General features: G+C 42.4%; 1 protein-coding gene across 1 annotated transcript; it reads right to left on the bottom strand.

Annotated features, from left to right (window-relative positions):
- Positions 1–3,475: 3,475 nt before the first annotated feature.
- On the bottom strand, positions 3,476–5,848 carry LOC149971458 (uncharacterized). The gene is made up of 4 exons (XM_090221652.1): positions 5,718–5,848; positions 3,882–4,884; positions 3,716–3,752; positions 3,476–3,600 (listed from the first exon to the last, which is right to left on the bottom strand). The coding sequence occupies exons 1-4, from the start codon at positions 5,822–5,824 to the stop codon at positions 3,476–3,478; spliced, it is 1,272 nt and encodes a 423-aa protein (XP_090077778.1). The 5' UTR covers positions 5,825–5,848.
- Positions 5,849–21,552: the final 15,704 nt, after the last annotated feature.

Raw genomic sequence — 21,552 nt, 5'->3', positions numbered from 1 at the left:
GCTTTGGCAATGTTAACACATGCTTCCCATGCCAATAAATACCCTTGAATTGAGTTGAATTTAATTGAGAGAGAGAGAGAGAGATACATAAAAATAAGCTCAGTTGGAGCTCAGTTCAGTTAAAGTGCAAGGCAGGCATCTGTCTCAAAACAACCCCCTTTGCAGGTTCTGTCATTTTCACGCTCATGCCCTCAAAGTGTTTCGAAGTGTTTCATCAGATCAGTAATAATTAAGTAATTAGAAACAGAGTTGTTTGCAAGAACTGATGCAAAGGAACAACATACCTCCAGTAATTATACTTTCTACTTCCTTATTCAACCCCTCTCCTCTATGCAACTATTCTCCAGCTCTTGGCTGTATTAACCAAACTAGTAAACACATGATTTAAAAAGGGCATGGCATACACAGTCATTATTGCAAGTCAGGGTCTGCATTCAAGCGTCATAGGAATGCTGATATAGAATCAGATCCCCTTGTCTTATTCATAATGATCTAAAGGCAAAACTGATCCAACATCAGCATCATAAGGCCCTGATATTTGTTTCTCTCCTTGTTTGTTAGTTGTTTAGTTAACTGGGCATGGGCAGAAACAGACCCGGACTAACAGAGAGGCTTTTGAGAGTCTCCCTCAGACCGAGGTGGGGATCAAATCTGCTTGCTTGAAAGGCGCTCCAAGAGGGTGCCTAGTGGTCTCCATAGAAACCGTTGGCCAGAAGAAACTAACACAACAACTGTGGGGCGGCAGTCAAAAGAGAGAAAGCCATTGGTTGGTAATTCTGTCTGCTTTAGTCAAAATGATGACTTTATTTGTAAAGGGCTTTTCAAACATTACGGTCATGTCGCTAATAGGACAGCCAGACAGACAGGTGTGAATATTAGATTTGCTGTTGTCAAAGGATATGAAAAAAGAAAGAGAACACTTAGCCTGTGGAAACCAGAGTGTCGTGTTCTTCAGGCACCAATCAGAGGAAAATAGACTGAAACAGGCCGGGACGACCTGGGTAAGAAATTTACATTTACATTTTCAGTTACAAAACATTTTTTAAACTATTTCCTTCAAGTCCCCTAATGAACATGACCCAGGCTAAATAAGGAAAACCAATCATCACGTTCAAAATTCTACAAAGATGACCAATTCACCCACACTATCTCAGGGCTTACAGTATACATTGCAAGGCTGTTTTAAGGCTCCTCTGAGAGACTGACTGGGATATAACCCTCACTCTATCCAGGTTATCCCAACCATCATCACACATCAAACTGTTTCTGATGTTAAGTCAAGGAAATCTACATGATCCCTGTCTTAATATCAATAGGATATAAACAGCCACCAAATAGATGCAGTCGCAGGCCCATTGGGGCTTTGATATCCTGAGTTTTATTCCTATGAAATCTCCTGACTTACTTAATGATGAAGTTTGGTTAAATATGGACACCCCTGCTGTTTTTAAGTCTCGCGAAGGGCTGGGTTTGTTACATTTAAATGTGTGAAGTATGATGTCAAAGATGGACTTTATCGATATCTGGATGCATGACACGAACACAGACCGTCTTGTTTTATCAGAGACTTGGTTAAATTATTTGATTATGGATAAGGACATTGACATTGCTAATTACAGCATTTTTAGATGTGATAGGCAGAGAAAAGGTGGAGAGTGGCTATGTATGTGAAATCACGTGCTCTTAATATCACTATACCCTAAAAATGTGAAACCCTGGTTTTCGATGTGGCCATGAGCCAAAAGGGGCATGTATTTGTTGCTGGAGTGTATAGGCCTCCTACTGCGTTAGTTGATGTGACTAGTATCATAGCTGAGCATTTAAAACCTTTTCTATCATCTGAACTAGTGGCCTTAGGTGACGTTATCCTGGACTGGCTGACACTTATCTCAAAACCATGCCTGGGCCAAAGCTAGACTAACTGATGCTGTTGTGGAATGGCAGCTTTTCAGGTAACTGAGAAATAAATGCACGTCCTTAGTAGAAAAGGCTAAATCAAGTTACTTCCTAAGTTCTATTGCTGACTCTGCTGGTGATGCATCTACATATTGGAAAACAGTAAAGGTGCTGAAGTGTGGGAATTCCTCTCCTTCCCTATCCAAGCAAGTTATAGTGATATAGGTTATGCTTTTAATCATCATTTTATGTCTGTCGTTTTTTTGTTTGAAAGAAATGTTGGTTTAATAGACCTGGGTAAGTCAGTAAACTGCTCGTCCCTCTCCCAGCTGCTAGTCGACTTGATAGAGGACCAGACAAACCCCAGTGAATCCTTGTACTCTCTGGAGCAGCTGTCTACTTCTGATGTATTGGAACAACTACTTATGATTGATGTTTTAAAAAACTACTGGGGCTGATATGCTTGATCCCTTCTTATTACAGCTTTCTGCTCCATTGATTCAGTTGAACACATATTTTTAACTTGACAATTATTTTGAGTACTATCCCTAGAGTTTGGAAGCCGGTCCATGTTCTTCCTCTGCATAATGGTGGCGACCAGAGTGATCTAAATAATTATCGTCCCATTTCCAAACTCTCTTGCCAAGCAAAGATCTTGAAATCATTGATTCAACAAAGCTTAGATCCCTTTTAACTGCTACAGATTTTCTGAATGTAAAACAGTCAGGTTTCAGACTGTCATAGTACCATCTCTGCTACTTCTATGGTTTTAAATGATGTCATAAACTGTTTAAATACGAAGAAACACTGTGCTGCCCTCTTCATTGACATGTCCAAGGCATTCGACACTGTGGATCACGCGTTACTTATTCAGAAACTCTCTACAATTGGCTTAGATTGGGGAGATGATGATGGAGACTCCACGTGTTTCCACAGAGTTGGTTAATGATGGAGACTCCACGTGTTTCCACAGAGTTGGTTAATGATGGAGACTCCACGTGTTTCCACAGAGTTGGTTAATGATGGAGACTCCACGTGTTTCCACAGAGTTGGTTAATGATGGAGACTCCACGTGTTTCCACGGAGTTGGTTAATGATGGAGACTCCACGTGTTTCCACAGAGTTGGGTAAATCTGTCTTTACCTACCAGGCTCCGATCATATGGAATAATCTCCAAGTAACGTTTCATTTGGATGTGTTGTTGTCTCTAGGTCAGTTTAGGAGAAAGACTAGGGATTTTTATATTGATAAATGTGTTTGTTTTGTTTGATTGTTTGTGTATGTAATATTAGCTATTTATTTAATTTTGTGTTTTAAATTGTGTATGATTTTATTTTATGTGTTGTTCCCAGGGTACATTTGCAAATGGGACTTAGGTCTCAATGTGTTTTTCCATGGTTAAATAAAAGTTAATAAATAAGAAATCACAGCTTCCTTCACAGGTTGTCACTGCCAAAGCAGGAGTTATTACTCCAGATCATTTTTCCAACATACAGTATTTTAAAGAGTTTGTCATAGCAGTACAATTATTATGCAAGCAAGTCTATTGTTATGTTTTCAGAAAAAATGAAAATCTTTATTAAAATATAGTAAAATGTGCTTTGTTAGAGGGCAGACAGCGACAGATAGCGGATTTCTTCAATGAATTCCAAACTCTACGAAAAAAAACCTTCAGTCCTGTTTTCTCCTGCTTTCCATCAGCTTCTGAAAGAAAAACAATACAAGCAATTAGCCCTTTAGTTTACTTTAGTTTCCTAAAGTTTCCTTTTAGGCCTTCCATTTTCAACCCTAGGGTGTGTGTACAGTCTGGAAAACTTACCCACAGAGCACTGCTCCTCATCACCTTCATCAGCAAACTAAAAGCACACAGAAGTCACAAGTCAGATGGAATGATTCCATTCAGTAATGTTCACTAATGATGTAAAAACATGTTTCCTACAGTCATTTATTTCAGTGTAGATGTAGTTTTGATGCTGAAATCTTACCTCGTTGAGATTGTCCATCGAGGACCAGTGGCGAATGAGGCTCCCGCTGCGACACCTCAGCCTGGGACTAATGTCCTGCACCTCACAGTCAGGGGAGAAAGTTATCCTGGGGGTCCAGTGCTGTAGGAGCACCCTGCTCACCATGACAGACACTTCCAAGCAGAGCTGGTGGTCCCCCAGGAAGGCCTCTGGCACCAGAGGGCGCTGTGAAGGGAAGTTCTTCTCAAAGTTGCTGTAGAGCAGGTCTCCCAGCCGGAGCTCCAGTGGACCATGGTTTTGGTTAGGCTCTGAAAGCCTTCTCAGTGCTCTTTGTAGGGCTCTTGTCTTCGTAGCTTTTGTCAAGGCCTCTTGGACCAGGAAGAACAGTTGCCATGTCAGCTCCACACGTTTTTCAATAACCTCCTCTATCCATGGAGAGAAGTCCTTCAAGGGGTAGATGGCATACACAAATCTGCCCAGGGTGTACATGAGGAGCATCTCTGGGACCATACACAGCTTGTTGGCGTTGTGACAATGTTTGTGCTTGGGGCTCTTCTTCCAGAGCTTCTGGGCTCGACTGGGTTGTCCACTTATCACAGAGGTTTTGCAAGGAAAATAACTCTTGGTCTGATCACTCGCTGATGGTGCAGTGGCGTGGGCCGGCTTGTTGGAGCCACCAGAGGTCAAGGAGAGGAGTTGGCCTGAGATGGAGACCTGGACTTTGATCCTACCATCAAAGCGAAGGCAGCTCGGCAACATGCCTGCAGCTCGCACAGTGATCTCTGACCCCGTAGTGGTGGATATTACCCATTCACCCACTCCCTGTCCACTCCACAGGCCATGAGGGCGGCGGAACACTCGCACCAGGTTACTGAGGCAGTGGAGAACTGCTGCCCTCTGGCTGGCAGTGGCAGGACAATGGAGAGGGACTTGAAGTTGGGTCATGGTTACCTCACGTCCCTCTGTGACCCCCAGACCACGGGACACAGCCTGCAGCCTATCACCCGTTGCTCTCAGTGTCAACCTGCGAGACATACATGGGTGAAAGTTCAAAGGTGGTCAGGATGGGCCAGATAACACCATCTCATCACAAGAGTGGAACCACATGAACAATAAAATATAAGGAATAGAGCACTATCTTAATCACAATGTTAACTTCAAACCACATTTGAGGTCAATTCCATTTCAATTAGGTCAATACAAGAAGTAAACAGAAATTCCAAATCATTTTTTTTCTCATAAAGGAACATTGAGGAATATTGGAACTGGAATTTCCATTGACTTCTTGTATTGACTGAATTGAACAGGAAGTGATGGCATCTATGTTTCAAACACACAGCTGGGCCTTTCACTGACAGCAAGTAGCACTTACAGGTTAGGCAGGTGGATGGGTGATGGGCGCAGCGTCCTGAGCGTGGTCAAACATGTGCTAGATCCACAAGCCTGAGGACAAGAGGACAACAATAGTTATGAGACAATATAATTCTACCCAATCAGTTTTCAATGCAATAACAACAATCTCTTCACTTTATCCAGAGGGACTAACAGTCAGGTGATTCCGCTCAGTAAATCCAATAAAACATTCTTAAAAGTGACTAAATGTATTGTAACATGACTGCCTAACTTTCTATACGGTCTCTTTCTGCTTACCCTCTCAACTAAGGAGTGATATCTGGGCTCAGTGACTCCCATCGTAATCCTTCACAAAACACAATGACAATCATTCTCTAACACATCTTTGACCATAGTGGATACTTGTACACTGATATTTTCAGGTAACAGACTTTCTGTTTTTGCCGATAAATGTTGCTGCACGCTGTTGTTACTGAGGAGAAACAGCCATGACACATCTCTCACCTCTCATCGAGAACACTGGTCATCACGGTTGTAGGGATGGATAGACATCGCTCTAAGTTCCCTCTCAACCCGTGGGACAGTATGGCAGCAGACACCCAAGGACTCATGACAAACACTAGAGGTCTTCTTTCCTGAAATATATCAAACTCAATGTCAAATCCATAACCGACATACTGCAGCCGAATTCATTGACAATTCAAATGTAAAGTCACTGACATTTCCTTTGAGAAAGAGTGTTTGAATGGCTTTACTCACTTCATATGTATATACTGTATTCTAGTCATTGCTCATCCTATATACTGTAACTACTGCTGTACACACCTTTTCTATTCATATACTGTCCATACTGTCTTTATACACCATCATATGTATTTTATTTATGTACATTATGCGTAAATATCAGTGGAGGCTGCTGAGGGGAGGACGGCTCATAATAATGGCTGGAACAGAATGGAATGGCATCAAACACATAGAAACCAATTAACATGCCATCAACCTCCTGTGGTATATTTAAGCAATAAGGCCAGAGGAGGTGTAGTATATGTCCAATATACCACGGCTAAGGGCTGTTCTTAAGCACGACCCGAGAGGTGCCTTATTGCTAATATAAACTGCTTACCAACGTAATTAATGCAGCATACCCGTGGTATACGGTCTGACCCACCCAGTTTATAAATAGTTTTATTCCGGTCTCTGACATCGCTTGTTCTGATATTTCTTCATTTCTTTCTTTGTACTTTTTGTATTATGTGTGTATTGTTATGTATTGCTAGGTATTACTGCATTATTGGAGTTAGAAACACAAGCATTTCACTGCACCTGCAATATAATCTGCAAATCTGATTAAGCGACCAACAAATTTTGATTTGATCTGTGAAATATATAAATACTACATGTGCCTTCCTTTCCCTGTTGACTGACTGACAGTCTTAGAGTTACAGAGTATAAAGGTGTTTGTTCCAGCCCAGCACTAACACATCTAATTCAAATTATCAATGAATCATCAAGATGTTGATTTGATGAGATTTCCTAAGAAATACCTGCTGGTAGCAGCAGAGCTGTAGACGCTTGATGAGTTGATTATTGGGGGTGTTCTCATCAGACCAGTGGATCACCTGGACAAGAACAGAAACATACTGTACTTTGGCTTCATCATCCCTCAGAGGTAAGACTGCATTGAGAATCAATAGGTAAAGCGTTCACTATTTTAAAACGTAGCCTAAATTGATATAGCTATGCAAGTAGTTTGGTTGGTATTTCTAAATACTAGTAACAAAATGAAGATTTTAAGTTATATGGCTACGAATTCAGCTAATTAAATCAGACTAAATGTGGTAATCATAGACCCTAAAATAAATGCAAGGAGCCTAAGAGATAAATTAATGTGATCAAATAAGTATAACATTAAAAAAGAAAGCTAACTTACCTTACTTAATCCCACAATATATTTGGCCATTTTTAAAGGAATTTTATCCAAGTCACCTTTCATAGATTACTTTACAGCTGATAAATATTTTAGCAGAATGTTGTAGCCTATTTTTGGGATGTTTGGGTAAATGTTGTCATGGATTTCAGAACACATTCTAAGCCTGCACATTCTAAACCATTTATGACAAATGTTTTTGAAAGTACACAAAAAATGTTACATTGTGACAGAGAATGAATTCTTAATTCTATTATGACAGGTGTCTAGGGGCTCTTTAAGCCTACAGTTATTAGCCTGCCATTTTGACCAGGCCAAACCTACAGTTATTAGCCTGCCATTTTGACCAGGCCAAACCTACAGTTATTAGCCTGCCATTTTGACCAGGCCAAACCTACAGTTATTAGCCTGCCATTTTGACCAGGCCAAACCTACAGTTATTAACCTGCCATTTTGACCAGGCCAAACCTACAGTTATTAGCCTGCCATTTTGACCAGGCCAAACCTACAGTTATTAGCCTGCCATTTTGACCAGGCCAAACCTACAGTTGTTAGCCTGCCATTTTGTCCAGGCCAAACCTACAGTTATTAGCCTGCCATTTTGACCAGGCCAAACCTACAGTTATTAGCCTGCCATTTTGACCAGGCCAAACCTACAGTTGTTAGCCTGCCATTTTGACCAGGCCAAACCTACAGTTATTAGCCTGCCATTTTGACCAGGCCAAACCTACAGTTATTAGCCTGCCATTTTGACCAGGCCAAACCTACAGTTATTAACCTGCCATTTTGACCAGGCCAAACCTACAGTTATTAGCCTGCCATTTTGACCAGGCCAAACCTACAGTTGTTGGCCTGCCATTTTGACCAGGCCAAACCTACAGTTATTAGCCTGCCATTTTGACCAGGCCAAACCTACAGTTGTTGGCCTGCCATTTTGACCAGGCCAAACCTACAGTTATTAGCCTGCCATTTTGACCAGGCCAAACCTACAGTTGTTAGCCTGCCATTTTGACCAGGCCAAACCTACAGTTATTAGCCTGCCATTTTGACCAGGCCAAACCTATGTTTTGGGCTACTGTATTTTGTCCAGAGTTTTTGTCATGTGACAGTTTAAGCTTTATAAAAACCTTCTGAAATAAAAAACATCCTTCCGCTATCTAAGGGAATGAATATGACAGTAGGCCCTATGGCCTATCTAATGACCTATCTAATGACCTATCTAATGACCTATCTAATGACCTATCCAATGACCTATCTAATGACCTATCTAATGACCTATCTAATGGCCTATCTAATGACCTATCTAATGGCCTATCTAATGACCTATCTAATGACCTATCTAATGACCTATCTAATGACCTATCTAATGGCCTATCTAATGACCTATCTAATGACCTATCTAATGACCTATCTAATGACCTATCTAATGGCCTATCTAATGACCTATCTAATGACCTATCTAATGACCTATCTAATGACCTATCTAATGACCTATCTAATGACCTATCTAATGGCCTATCTAATGACCTATCTAATGGCCTATCTAATGACCTATCTAATGACCTATCTAATGACCTATCTAATGACCTATCTAATGACCTATCTAATGACCTATCTAATGACCTATCTAATGGCCTATCTAATGACCTATCTAATGGCCTATCTAATGACCTATCTAATGACCTATCTAATGACCTATCTAATGACCTATCTAATGACCTATCTAATGGCTATCAACCTTTAATGGTGATTTATTTTCTTATTTTTTTCTTTTTTAATTACTCACGTTCAGTTCGCCTTGTTTTATCATGCATTTCTCAGATATACAAGTCTAACATGACTTACAGTATGAGCAAACAACCCAGCAGGTGTCTGTCTGTCACGATTCCTACCGAAGGTGGCTCCCCTTCCTGTTCGGGTGGCGCTCGGCGGTCGTCGTCACCGGCCTACTAGCTGCCACTGATCTTTTCCTCCCCCTCCTTGTCTGTTTATTAGTTACACCAGTGTTTAGTTAGGTTAATTAGTTGGGCTTTATTATCCAGCCGGCCCGCCTGCTGGGTGTGCGGGATTGTTTTATGTGTACTCATGTACACGCCTGTAAGTCACGGTTGTTCATGTACATGAGTTATTCGGGATTGTTTAGTTCCCCTGTGTTTTGGGGCATTTGTTTGAGTGGTGTCGTTTTCCCCTGTGTTTTGGGGCATTTGTTTGAGTGGTGTCGTTTTCCCCTGTGTTTTGGGGCATTTGTTTGAGTGGTGTCGTTTTCCCCTGTGTTTTGGGGCATTTGTTTGAGTGGTGTCGTTTTCCCCTGTGTTTTGGGGCATTTGTTTGAGTGGTGTCGTTTTCCCCTGTGTTTTGGGGCATTTGTTTGAGTGGTGTCCTTTTCCCCTGTGTGGTGAATAAAGTATAGCGCTACTCTGAACTCTCTGTTTCCTGCGTCTGACTTCTTCCTCCACTACACCCCGGGCATTACACTGTCTCCATGTTACTGGTACAGTATGATTTATATTTCATGTACAGTATACCTGGAGAGAGGTTCTATTACATCAACCCCCAGGAAAAGGACTAGGCCTATAGTTCAAAAATGACCTTGTATCTGAGACCACTTTCAGATGCTCTTTGTTTTTTAATAAACAGAGTAGAGAGGATATATTATATTTTGGGGAAGTAGCCTACATTAACGATGCTCTTCAGGCTAAATCATTCAAAATGAACTGGTAGCCTATGTTGATGGATTGGAAAAATACCATTGGCAAACTGATGATATTAGAGAACATTATAGCGTAGCTAGTACAATAGTGCTAACTTGTGGTCAGAGCGATCAGTAATGTTAATAATCAAACCAAGCGAGCTTGATTCCGGTTTACCATTGCATCTGGGTTTTGCATTGACTATGGGTCTACATGTCTTTTTATACTGAGTACCGAGATCAGTCCAAAGAAAAACAAACACACACACACACAACGCTAACAGTTAATGAATAGAGCCACATACAGTAAACTCAGTCAGCACTGCTGAGGGAAAAATAAGTCACATCCTTGTTAGTACCAAAATAACTTCATGCAAACATATCTAGCTGTCAAATAAACCATATTAATCATGAACTGTGTGTACAAGTAGGCTAAGGCCCAACAACAAACATACCGTGTGTCATATTCAAAATAAGCAAACATATTCAAATGTAACTTCTGACCAATTAGCACAGGGATGCAGCCCCCTTTGGAAGCCCCTCGGATCAATAAAAGAAAATGATTATAATAATCAAATAAAATACAATTCTGGGTCTCAACTTACTGTTACAACCTAGAATAGGAGAATGCACAAGGAATTTCAACATTTGGTTGAGAATCAGCAGTTTCTGTTGTTATGTCAGTCACGGATTGTCACTCAATTCGCCCATGTCAGCTAACACGTGGGTACGCAGATTCATGAGCAACTGATGACCCTCATGGTGTCCAAAGATTTTTTGTGGCCCCCAGCCCCATCAAAGTTGCCCATCCCTGAATTAGCAAATTGATCCCAGGAGTCCTCTAAGGCACACCTCAATACCTTGCCGTTTAACTGTACCCCAGGGCCCGTATTCTCAAAGGATCTCAGAGAAGGAATACATGAATATGGACCCTGTAGTTTATGTTGACAAACTGAGTCAACAATGCCACCATAGTGGAAGGTTTTGTAATATATTTGACTCTAAATGATGTCAGCTCTCCACAACATCAGACTGGACAGAGATTCATTTTTCAATTATTTTCATTACAATACCGCTTGTGCTGAACACACATATTCATACACAGAGACATACAAACTCTATATCGTTCACTCTATCACTCTCGTTCTTTATCTCTCTCCCTCTCTCTGTTATATACACACATACACAGAGAGACAAACAAGCTCACTCTCTCTATCAATCTCTTTCTTTATCTCTCTTTCCCTCTCTATGTTAAATGTATACACACATACACACACAGACAGACAGACAGACAGACAGAGACAGACAGACAGACAGACAGACAGACAGACAGACAGACAGACAACACGTATGATAATGAGACCAGAGACCAAGAGAGCAGTAGAGAACCATAGAAACCAAGAGAGAACAAGAGAGAGAACGAGCGAGAACAAGACAGAGAACAAGAGAGAGAATGAGAGAGAGAACGAGAGAGAGGACAAGAAGTGAGAATGAGACAGAGAACGAGAGAGAGAGAACAAGAGTGAGAATGAGACAGAGAACAAGAGAGAGAACGAGTGAGAACAAGAGAGAACGAGAGAGAGAATAAGAGAGAACAAGATCTAGAGACACCGGTGGGAGATGACCTAACTCTTGTGGGAGGTGTGGCATTAGCTAAGATTGGCCTGCCAGTGTCGACAGGGTCTGCCGTGATTCTCATTGATTTACAGGTCCACACATCCCATCAGCTGTATGACAGTGCAATTATAGCATCTGCCAGGAGCCTCAGCCACTCACACATCCCAATGCCACTCCTCTGGTGTGATCTCTCTGTGATAAAACAGGAGGAACAATGACGGGGATGGGGAGAGAGAGAGAGAGAGAGAGAGAGAGAGAGATGGGGAGAGAGAGAAAGAGAGAGAGGGAGAGAGAGATGGCGAGAGAGAGAGAGAGAGAGAGAGAGAGAGAGAGAGAGAGAGAAATAGAGAGATGGAGAGAGAGAGACATGGAGAGAGAGACATGGAGAGAGAGAGAGAGAGAGAGAGAGAGAGAGAGAGAGAGAGAGAGAGAGAGAGAGAGAGAGAGAGAAATAGAGAGATGGGAGAGAGAGAGACATGGAGAGAGAGAGAGAGAGAGAGAGAGAGAGAGAGAGAGAGAGAGAGAGAGAGAGAGAGAGAGAGAGACAGAGAGAGAGAGAGACAGAGAGAGAGAGAGAGAGAGAGAGAGAGAGAGAGAGAGAGAGAGAGAGAGAGAGAGAGAGAGAGAGAGAGAGAGAGAGAGAGAGAGAGAGAGAGAGAGAGAGAGAGAGAGAGAGAGAGAGAGAGAGAGAGAGAGAGAGAGAGAGAGAGATGGAGAGAGAGAGAGAGAGAGAGAGAGAGAGAGAGAGAGAGAGAGAGAGAGAGAGAGAGAGAGAGAGAGAGAGAGAGAGAGAGAGAGAGAGAGAGAGAGAGAGAGAGAGAGAGAGAGAGAGAGAGAGAGAGAGAGAGAGAGAGAGAGAGAGAGAGAGAGAGAGAGAGAGAGAGAGAGAGAGAGAGAGAGAGAGAGAGCAAAGCTGTTTTAAAACTGTTCAAATGCTTCCTGCAGTCGACTAGGGTGGTCTAGCAGTCTAAGCCTCTGCCTCCGGATCACATAATATGTTATTCTTCTGCAGCATATGTTCGGATCTGGTCCACACTCTCTCCTCTATCTTTCCCTTATACCTCTGTCCTATCCAAGAAACAAAAAAACATGTGAAGAGTTGGCCTGCCCCACTCGTATTTAAAATATAAAATAAAATCACTAATCTGATTAGATAGGTGAAAGTAAGGTTTCACATCATAGCTTTCCCTATTATCCCCTGTATTTATATCTGTGTGTCTGGTGCCAGTTCATCTTGTTTGTTCAAGCCTACCAGCGGTTTGTCTCAGCTCCTGGTTTTCCCTAGTCTCTCTTTTTCTCGTCCTCCTGGTTTTTGATCTTTGCCTGCCCAGACCCTGTACCTGCCCACCTGACCACTCCATGACCCTGCCTGCTGTCCTGTACCTTTGCTCCACCTCTGGATTACCGACCTCTGCCTGAACTGACCCTGACCCTGCCTGCCGTCCTGTACCTTGACCTCTGCTCTGGATTATCGACCCCTGCCTGCTTGGACCTGTCTTTGTCTGCCACTGTGGTTACAATAAACATTGTTACTTTACACAGTCTGTACTTGGGTCTTACCTTGATTCGTGATACACAGATGAAGAACTGGAATGTGCATCCACCACTCTCTCAATTAACCCTTACGCAAATGTAGGGGCATAATGTGATGTGAGTAAGAGAGAGCCTGGGACTCTAAGGTTCTATCGGCATTTTGTCTGAATGTAGTTATTGACATAACCTTATTCTGTTACATTTTCTCTACCTATATAGTACTCTCTAAATACCCCCAATGCATGTTGTTCAAAAGGTATACAAGATTTTAAAAATTGCTGACAACATTCAAACCAATGAGGGTTTGAAAATATAAAGCCAATTATGTCAGAATCATCTTTTAAAACCTTATAGTCCCAAGCTTTCATAATATCATTGGTCCAACCAGTGGGACACCATAGCAGGAGACGATGGTGGGACATGTGTAAGAAAGACTGTGATTCAAATCTGACTGTACAGGTCTTTACAAATCTGTCTGTACATTACATACATTTGGTTGGTCATGGCTCCTGGGAGAAGTTTCCCCTAGGTACAGATCTAGGATCAGCTTCCCCTCCCCCATTCCTAAACTTAATCATTAATGGGGAAATCTGAGCCAAGATCAGTGTCTAGGGTCATTCACCCTACACTTTGGTCATGAAACAAACAGGAAATTGAGTGAGTAAATACAAAACATTATATCGGAAATTGAAGGAACTACAGTGCATTCGGAAAGTATTAAGAACCCTTGACTTTTTCAACATTGTTATGTTACAGCCTTATTCTAAAATTATTCAATAAATAATTGTCATCAATCTACATACAATATCCCATAATGACAAAGCGAAAACAGGTTTTTCAAAATTTTTGAAAATGTATATATATATATATATATTTTAAATATCTTATTTACATAAGTATTCAGACCCTTTCCTATGACTCTTGAAATTGAGCTCAGGTGCATCCTGTTTCCATTGATAATCCTTGTAATGTTTCTACAACTTGATTGGAGTCCACCTGTGGTAAATTCAATTGATTGGACATGATTTGGAAAGGCACACACCAGTTGACAGTGCATGTCAGAACAAAAACCAAGCCATGTCGAAGGAATTGTTCGTAGAGCTCCGAGGCTGGATTGTGTCGGTGCACAGATCTAAGGATGGGTACCCAAACATTTCTGCAGCATTGAAAGTCCCCAAGAAAACAGTAGCCTCCATCATTCTTAAATGGAAGAATTTTGTTACCACCAAGAATCTTCCTAGAGCTGGCCACCCAGCCAACCTGAGCAATTGAGGGAGAAAGGCCTTGGTCAAGGAAGGACCAAGAACCCGATGATCACTCGGACAGAGCTCCAGACTTCCTCTGTGGAGATGGGAGAATCTTCCAGAAGGACAACCATCTTTGCAGCATTTCACCAATTAGGCCAGATGGAAGCGACTCCTCAGTAAAACTCCCACTTGGAGTTTGCCAAAAGGTACTTAAAGGACTCTCAGACCATGAGAAACAAGATTCTCTGGTCTGACGAAACCAAGATACGGTGAAGCATGGTGGTGGCAGCATCATGCTGTGGGGATGTTTTTTAGCAGCTGGGACTGGGAGACTAGTCAGGATCAAGGGAAAGATGAACGGAGCAAAGTACAGAGAGATCTTTGATGAAAACCTGCTCCAGAGCGCTCAGGACTTCAGACTAGGGTGAAGGTTCACGACCCTAAGCACACAGCCAAGACAATGCAAGAGTGGCTTTGGGACAAGTCTCTGAATGTCCTTGAGTGGCCCAGCCAGAGCCAATTGAACATCTCTGGAGAGACCTGAAAATAGCTGTGCAGCAACGCTCCCCATCCAACCTGACAGAGCTTGAGAGGATCTGAGATCTGAGAGATCTTGAGATCTTGAGATCTTGAGAGGATCTGCAGAGAAGAATGGGAGAAACTCCTCAAATACAGGTGTGCCAAGCTTGTAGAGTCATACCCTATAAATGCACCTGCACTGTGATAGTCTCAGAGGTCCGTCAAAAGCGCAGAGAGCATCATGAAGAACAAGGAACACACCAGGCAGGTCCGAGATACTGTTGTGAAGAAGTTTAAAGCCGGATTTGGATACAAAAAGATTTCCCAAGCTTTAAACATCCCAAGGAGCACTGTGCAAGCGATAATATTGAAATGGAAGGAGTATCAGACTACTGCAAATCTACCAAGACCTGGCCGTCCCTCTAAACTTTCAGCTCATACAAGGAGAAGACTGATCAGAGATGCAGCCAAGAGGCCCATGATCACTCTGGATGAACTGCAGAGATCTACAGCTGAGGTGGGAGACTCTGTCCATAGGACAACAATCAGTCGGATATTGCACAAATCTGGCCTTTATGGAAGAGTGGCAAGAAGAAAGCCATTTCTTAAAGATATCCATAAAAAGTGTCGTTTAAAGTTTGCCACAAGCCACCTGGGAGACACACCAAACATGTGGAAGAAGGTGCTCTGGTCAGATGAAACCAAAATTGAACTTTTTGGCAACAATGCAAAACGTTATGTTTGGCGTAAAAGCAACACAGCTGAACACACCATCCCCACTGTCAAACATGGTGGTGGCAGCATCATGGTTTGGGCCTGCTTTTCTTCAGCAGGGACAGGGAAGATGGTTAAAATTGATGGGAAGATGGATGGAGCCAAATAATAAGAAGAAAACCTGATGGAGTCTGCAAAAGACCTGAGACTGGGACGGAGATTTGTCTTCCAACAAGACAATGATCCAAAACATAAAGCAAAATCTACAATGGAATGGTTCAAAAATAAACATATCCAGGTGTTAGAATGGCCAAGTCAAAGTCCAGACCTGAATCCAATCGAGAATCTGTGGAAAGAACTGAAAACTGCTGTTCACAAATGCTCTCCATCCAACCTCACTGAGCTCGAGCTGTTTTGCAAGGAGGAATGGGAAAAAATGTCAGTCTCTCGATGTGCAAAACTGATAGAGACATACCCCAAGCGACTTACAGCTGTAATCGCAGCAAAAGGTGGCGCTACAAAGTATTAACTTAAGGGGGCTGAATAATTTTGCACGCCCAATTTTTCAGTTTTTGATTTGTTAAAAAAGTTTGAAATATCCAATAAATGTCGTTCCACTTCATGATTGTGTCCCACTTGTTGTTGATTCTTAACAAAAAAATACAGTTTTATATCTTTATGTTTGAAGCCTGAAATGTGGAAAAAGGTCGCAAAGTTCAAGGGGGCCGAATACTTTCGCAAGGCACTGTATGTAAATGTGATATTTTTAAAATATTTTTTATACATGTGCAAAAAGAAAAAAACAGTTTTGCCTTGTCATTATGGGGTATTGTGATGTCATTATGGGGTATTGTGATGTCATTATGGGGTATTGTGATGTCATTATGGGGTATTGTGATGTCATTATGGGGTATTGTGATGTCATTATGGGGTATTGTGATGTCATTATGGGGTATTGTGATGTCATTATGGGGTATTGTGTGTAGATTGATGAGGGGGAAAAACTATGTAATCAATTTTAGAATAAGGCTGTACAAAATGTGGAAGAAGTCATGAGGTCTGAATACTTTCCGAATACGCTGTACTTTGTTATTTTCCATATTACCTCGGTAGCTATTTGGATAGCTCCCACTGACTTTGAAGCAGACAGTGAACACATTAATGTTGGGGAAATTGGCTGAGACACAGCGTTATGGTTAGAGGTACACTTGGCCAGTGGAGGCTGCTGAGAGGAGAATGGCTCATAATAATAGCTGGAATGGAGCCAATGGAAACCATGTATTTGATACCATTCCACTCATTCCCCTCCAGCCATTACCACAAGCCCGTCCTCCCCAAATAAGGTGTCACCAACCTCCTGTGACTTAGGCACATCACAGATCTAGGATCATCTATGCTTGTCAGATCCTATCCTCATTAACCATTAGGGGAGATAACTCACAACTGAACTAAGAGCAGTGTCCGATCCTACTTTTCCCTCAGATTACTCCAGTCCAGACCAGACAGAGAGCTTGAGTTAAATCAATGCACTTCCCAAAGACTGCCTGAGGGTGGTGCTTCACTGGTGATGCAGGCACATGTTGGGCAGACTCACAGCAGTGTTTGAGTGTAGGACTGTGGTTGGGTTTTACAGGCGACTGGGCTCATAGATAAAAATGACCTTTTTGGTTACACATTTCACTCTTCATGCAGCCTTCACTAAACAAGTGTTTCTACTTGTTTTGATTATGACTCTCACTGCTACCACTAAATATTGTGCATGTACGAAGAAACTCATTTTTATGATGGATATTGGTTGTGGTTGTTGGTAAGATAGTAGAGGTGGATGTGTAACTTGTCCTGACAAAGTCCTGTGCATGAGTTGAAGAGTGGAAGAAGCTTCAATGTGGGAGAAAAGTGTAAGAAAAAAGGGAAAGAGAGAGACCCTGCTCAAGGATACTTTCATTAGAAGTAGAAATAGGCCATGTGACCAACAAGGTCTTCTTCTTGGGTGCTCAGACTTTATTGAGCAAACATTGGACCACTAATGAGAAAGCATGCCTTATGCACCATTCACCACTTCCTCTTCCTCGAAATAAGGTGATGTTCAATTAAATGTCAGTGTAGTTTAGTTTCTAATCTGCCTCACTGCATGTAACTGTAACAGCACGTACACACACATGCATGCATGTACACACACACACACACACACACACACACACACACACACACACACACACACACACACACACACACACACACACAGAGAGAGAGAAACACAGAAACACATAAGTGTTACAGGTCCCAGTTTTGGGACTGATGATGAAACAGGAGAGAGTGGCTTCTCTTTCAAAGGTTCCCTCAATTATTTTATTCAATATTCTCTCAAGTGCAAATCGTCTTTTTCTGTCTTTTCATTGTATTTCAATGTTTTTTTAGTTTTTTGTTTAAAGTGTATTTAATAATTTGTCTCATAAATCCCTGACATAGTATTTCATAAACATCAAAAATATTATATTACAATCCAATTCACATCCTAAAATGATTTACATTTATACCCCAAACACATTTACTCTTAACTTTAATTCACCTGTTTATGTTATAATTATGGAGTTGACTGTTGCCCACTAAAGCCCCATAGGAGACTCTAAAACATGAAAGCCTTTAAAGACTGGTATAACTCATTGGAAGATACTTTATACCCATGCTCAAAATACATTCACCCAGTTTAAAAAGGGTTAATAGAAAGACAAGACTATTGCAAATTACATTCATGCTAATAATTGGAAAATGACTGAACAAGCTAGCATAGCGCTAACCGAAGCTAGCAATCATCACAGTTACAACATTACATTCTCTAAACCCTTAGGATGTTGTCAGGAGTGTCTTTTTCAAAAATAAAAATGTTCAGGAGTTAACAATTCGTTTATTTCTAGATCACAGGAATGCACCGCCACATAATTTAATGTTACACTCGACATGCATTTTCTGTCTTCAACAGGCAAGCTACAAAACGATATTGTGGTATTCTGTTTATTTTGACACTTTACTGACCTGTAACACAGGATAAATGATGAAACAGGAGAACATGGCATCCCTTTCAAAGGTTCTTTCAATTATGAGAACACACAGGTGCGGGATCACATATAGTCTGGCAGTCTCTATGGGGGTGCCACAGGGTTCAATTCTCGGGCCGACTCTCTTCTCTGTATACATCAATGATGTAGCTCTTGCTGCTGGTGATTCTCTGATCTACCTCTACGCAGATGACACCATTTTGTATACTTCTGGCCCTTCTTTGGACACTGTGTTAACTAACCTCCAGACGCGCTTCAACGCCATGCAACTCTCCTTCCGTGGTCTCCAACTGCTCTTAAATGCAAGTAAAACTAAATGCATGCTCTTCAACCGATCGCTGTCCGCACCTACCCGCCCGTCCAGCATCACTACTCTGGACGGTTCTGATTTGTGGACAACTACAAATACCTAGGTGTCTGGCTAGGAGACTGTAACCTCTCCTTCCAGACTCACATTAAGCATCTCCAATCCAAAATTAAATTGAGAATTGGCTTCCTATTTCGCAACAAAGCATCCTTCACTCATGCTGCCAAACATACCCTCGTAAAACTGACCATCGACTTCGGCGATGTCATTTACAAAATAGCCTCCAACTCTCTACTCAACAAATTGGATGCAGTCTATCACAGTGCCATCCGTTTTGTCCCTAAAGCCCCATATACTACCCACCACTGCGACCTGTATGCTCTCGTTGGCTGGCTCTCGCTTCATACTCGTCGCCAAACCCACTGGCTCCAGGTCATCTCCATGTCATTGCTAGGTAAAGCCTGGCCTTATCTCAGCTCACTGGTCACCATAGCAGCACCCACCAGTAGCACGCGCTCCAGCAGGTATATTTCACTGGTCACCCCCAAAGCTAATTCCTCTTTTGGTCGCCTTTCCTTCCAGTTCTCTGCTGCCAATGACTGGAACGAACTGCAAATATCACTGAAGCTGGAGACTCATATCTCCCTCACTAACTTTAAGCACCAGCTGTCAGAGCAGCTCACAGATCACTGCACCTGTACATAGCCCATCTGTAAATAGCCCATCCAACTACCTCATCCCCATACTGTATTTATTTATTTATCTTGCTCCTTTGCACCCCAGTATCTCGACATGCACATTCCTCTTCTGCACATCTATCACTCCAGTGTTTAATTGCAATATTGTAATTACTTGCTTTACCTCCCTTATCTTACCTCATTTGCACATGCTGTATATAGACTTTTTCTACTGTATTATTGACTGTATGTTTGTTTATTCCATGTGTAACTCTGTTGTTTGTGTTGAACTGCTTTGCTTTATCTCGGCCAGATCGCAGTGGTAAATGAGAACTTGTTCTCAACTAGCCTACCTGGTTAAATAAAGGTGTTCTCAACTAGCCTACCTGGTTAAAATAAAGGTGTTCTCAACTAGCCTACCTGGTTAAATAAAAGGTGTTCTCAACTAGCCTACCTGGTTAAATAAAGGTGATCTAGCCTACCTGGTTAAATAAAGGTAATCTAGCCTACCTGGTTAAATAAAGGTGAAATAAGAATAGAACATTTAAAAAAGTCCCAGTGTGAAGTAAACATGTCTCACTGCCCCCGACTGGCCAACAGGTGTATAAAGGCATCGCGAAACCTTGGAGGACTGACATTTCAGTTAAAGCATTCTTCCCCAATACAAAGAAAATACATAAACATAAATGTGACCATACATTTTATGTGCACCACATATGCATGGGTGCACATACCCCCACTCACATACACACACACATACCCCCCACTCACATACACACTCACATACACACACACATACCCCCCACTCACATACACACACACATACCCCCACTCACATACACACACACATACCCCCCACTCACATACACACTCACATACACACACACATACCCCCCACTCACATACACACACACATACCCCCACTCACATACACACACACATACCCCCACTCACATACACACACACATACCCCCACTCACATACACACACACATACCCCCACTCACATACACACACACATACCCCCACTCACATACACACACACATACCCCCCACTCACATACACACACACATACCCCCCACTCACATACACACACACATACCCCCCACTCACATACACACACACATACCCCCCACTCACATACACACACACATACCCCCACTCACATACACACACACATACCCCCACTCACATACACACACACATACCCCCACTCACATACACACACACATACCCCCCACTCACATACACACACACATACCCCCCACTCACATACACACACACACATACCCCCACTCACATACACACACACATACCCCCCACTCACATACACACACACATACCCCCCACTCACATACACACACACATACCCCCCACTCACATACACACACACATACCCCCCACTCACATACACACACACACATACCCCCCACTCACATACACACACACATACCCCCCACTCACATACACACACACACATACCCCCCACTCACATACACACACACATAGCCCCACTCACATACACACACACATACCCCCCACTCACACACACACACACATACCCCCACTCACATACACACACACATACCCCCCACTCACATACACACACACACATACCCCCACTCACATACACACACACATACCCCCCACTCACATACACACTCACATACACACACACATACCCCCCACTCACATACACACACACATACCCCCACTCACATACACACACACATACCCCCACTCACATACACACACACATACCCCCACTCACATACACACACACATACTCCCACTCACATACACACACACATACCCCCACTCACATACACACACACATACCCCCCACTCACATACACACACACATACCCCCCACTCACATACACACACACATACCCCCCACTCACATACACACACACATACCCCCCACTCACATACACACACACATACCCCCACTCACATACACACACACATACCCCCACTCACATACACACACACACATACCCCCACTCACATACACACACACATACCCCCCACTCACATACACACACACATA

The sequence above is a fragment of the Oncorhynchus mykiss genome, chromosome 26, assembly GCF_057628025.1.
Source record: "Oncorhynchus mykiss isolate SJ-2025 chromosome 26, ASM5762802v1, whole genome shotgun sequence".
In the NCBI taxonomy this organism is placed as follows: Eukaryota; Metazoa; Chordata; class Actinopteri; order Salmoniformes; family Salmonidae; genus Oncorhynchus; species Oncorhynchus mykiss.
Note: the sequence above shows the minus strand (reverse complement) of the source record. Positions and strands in the feature narration are given on the sequence as shown.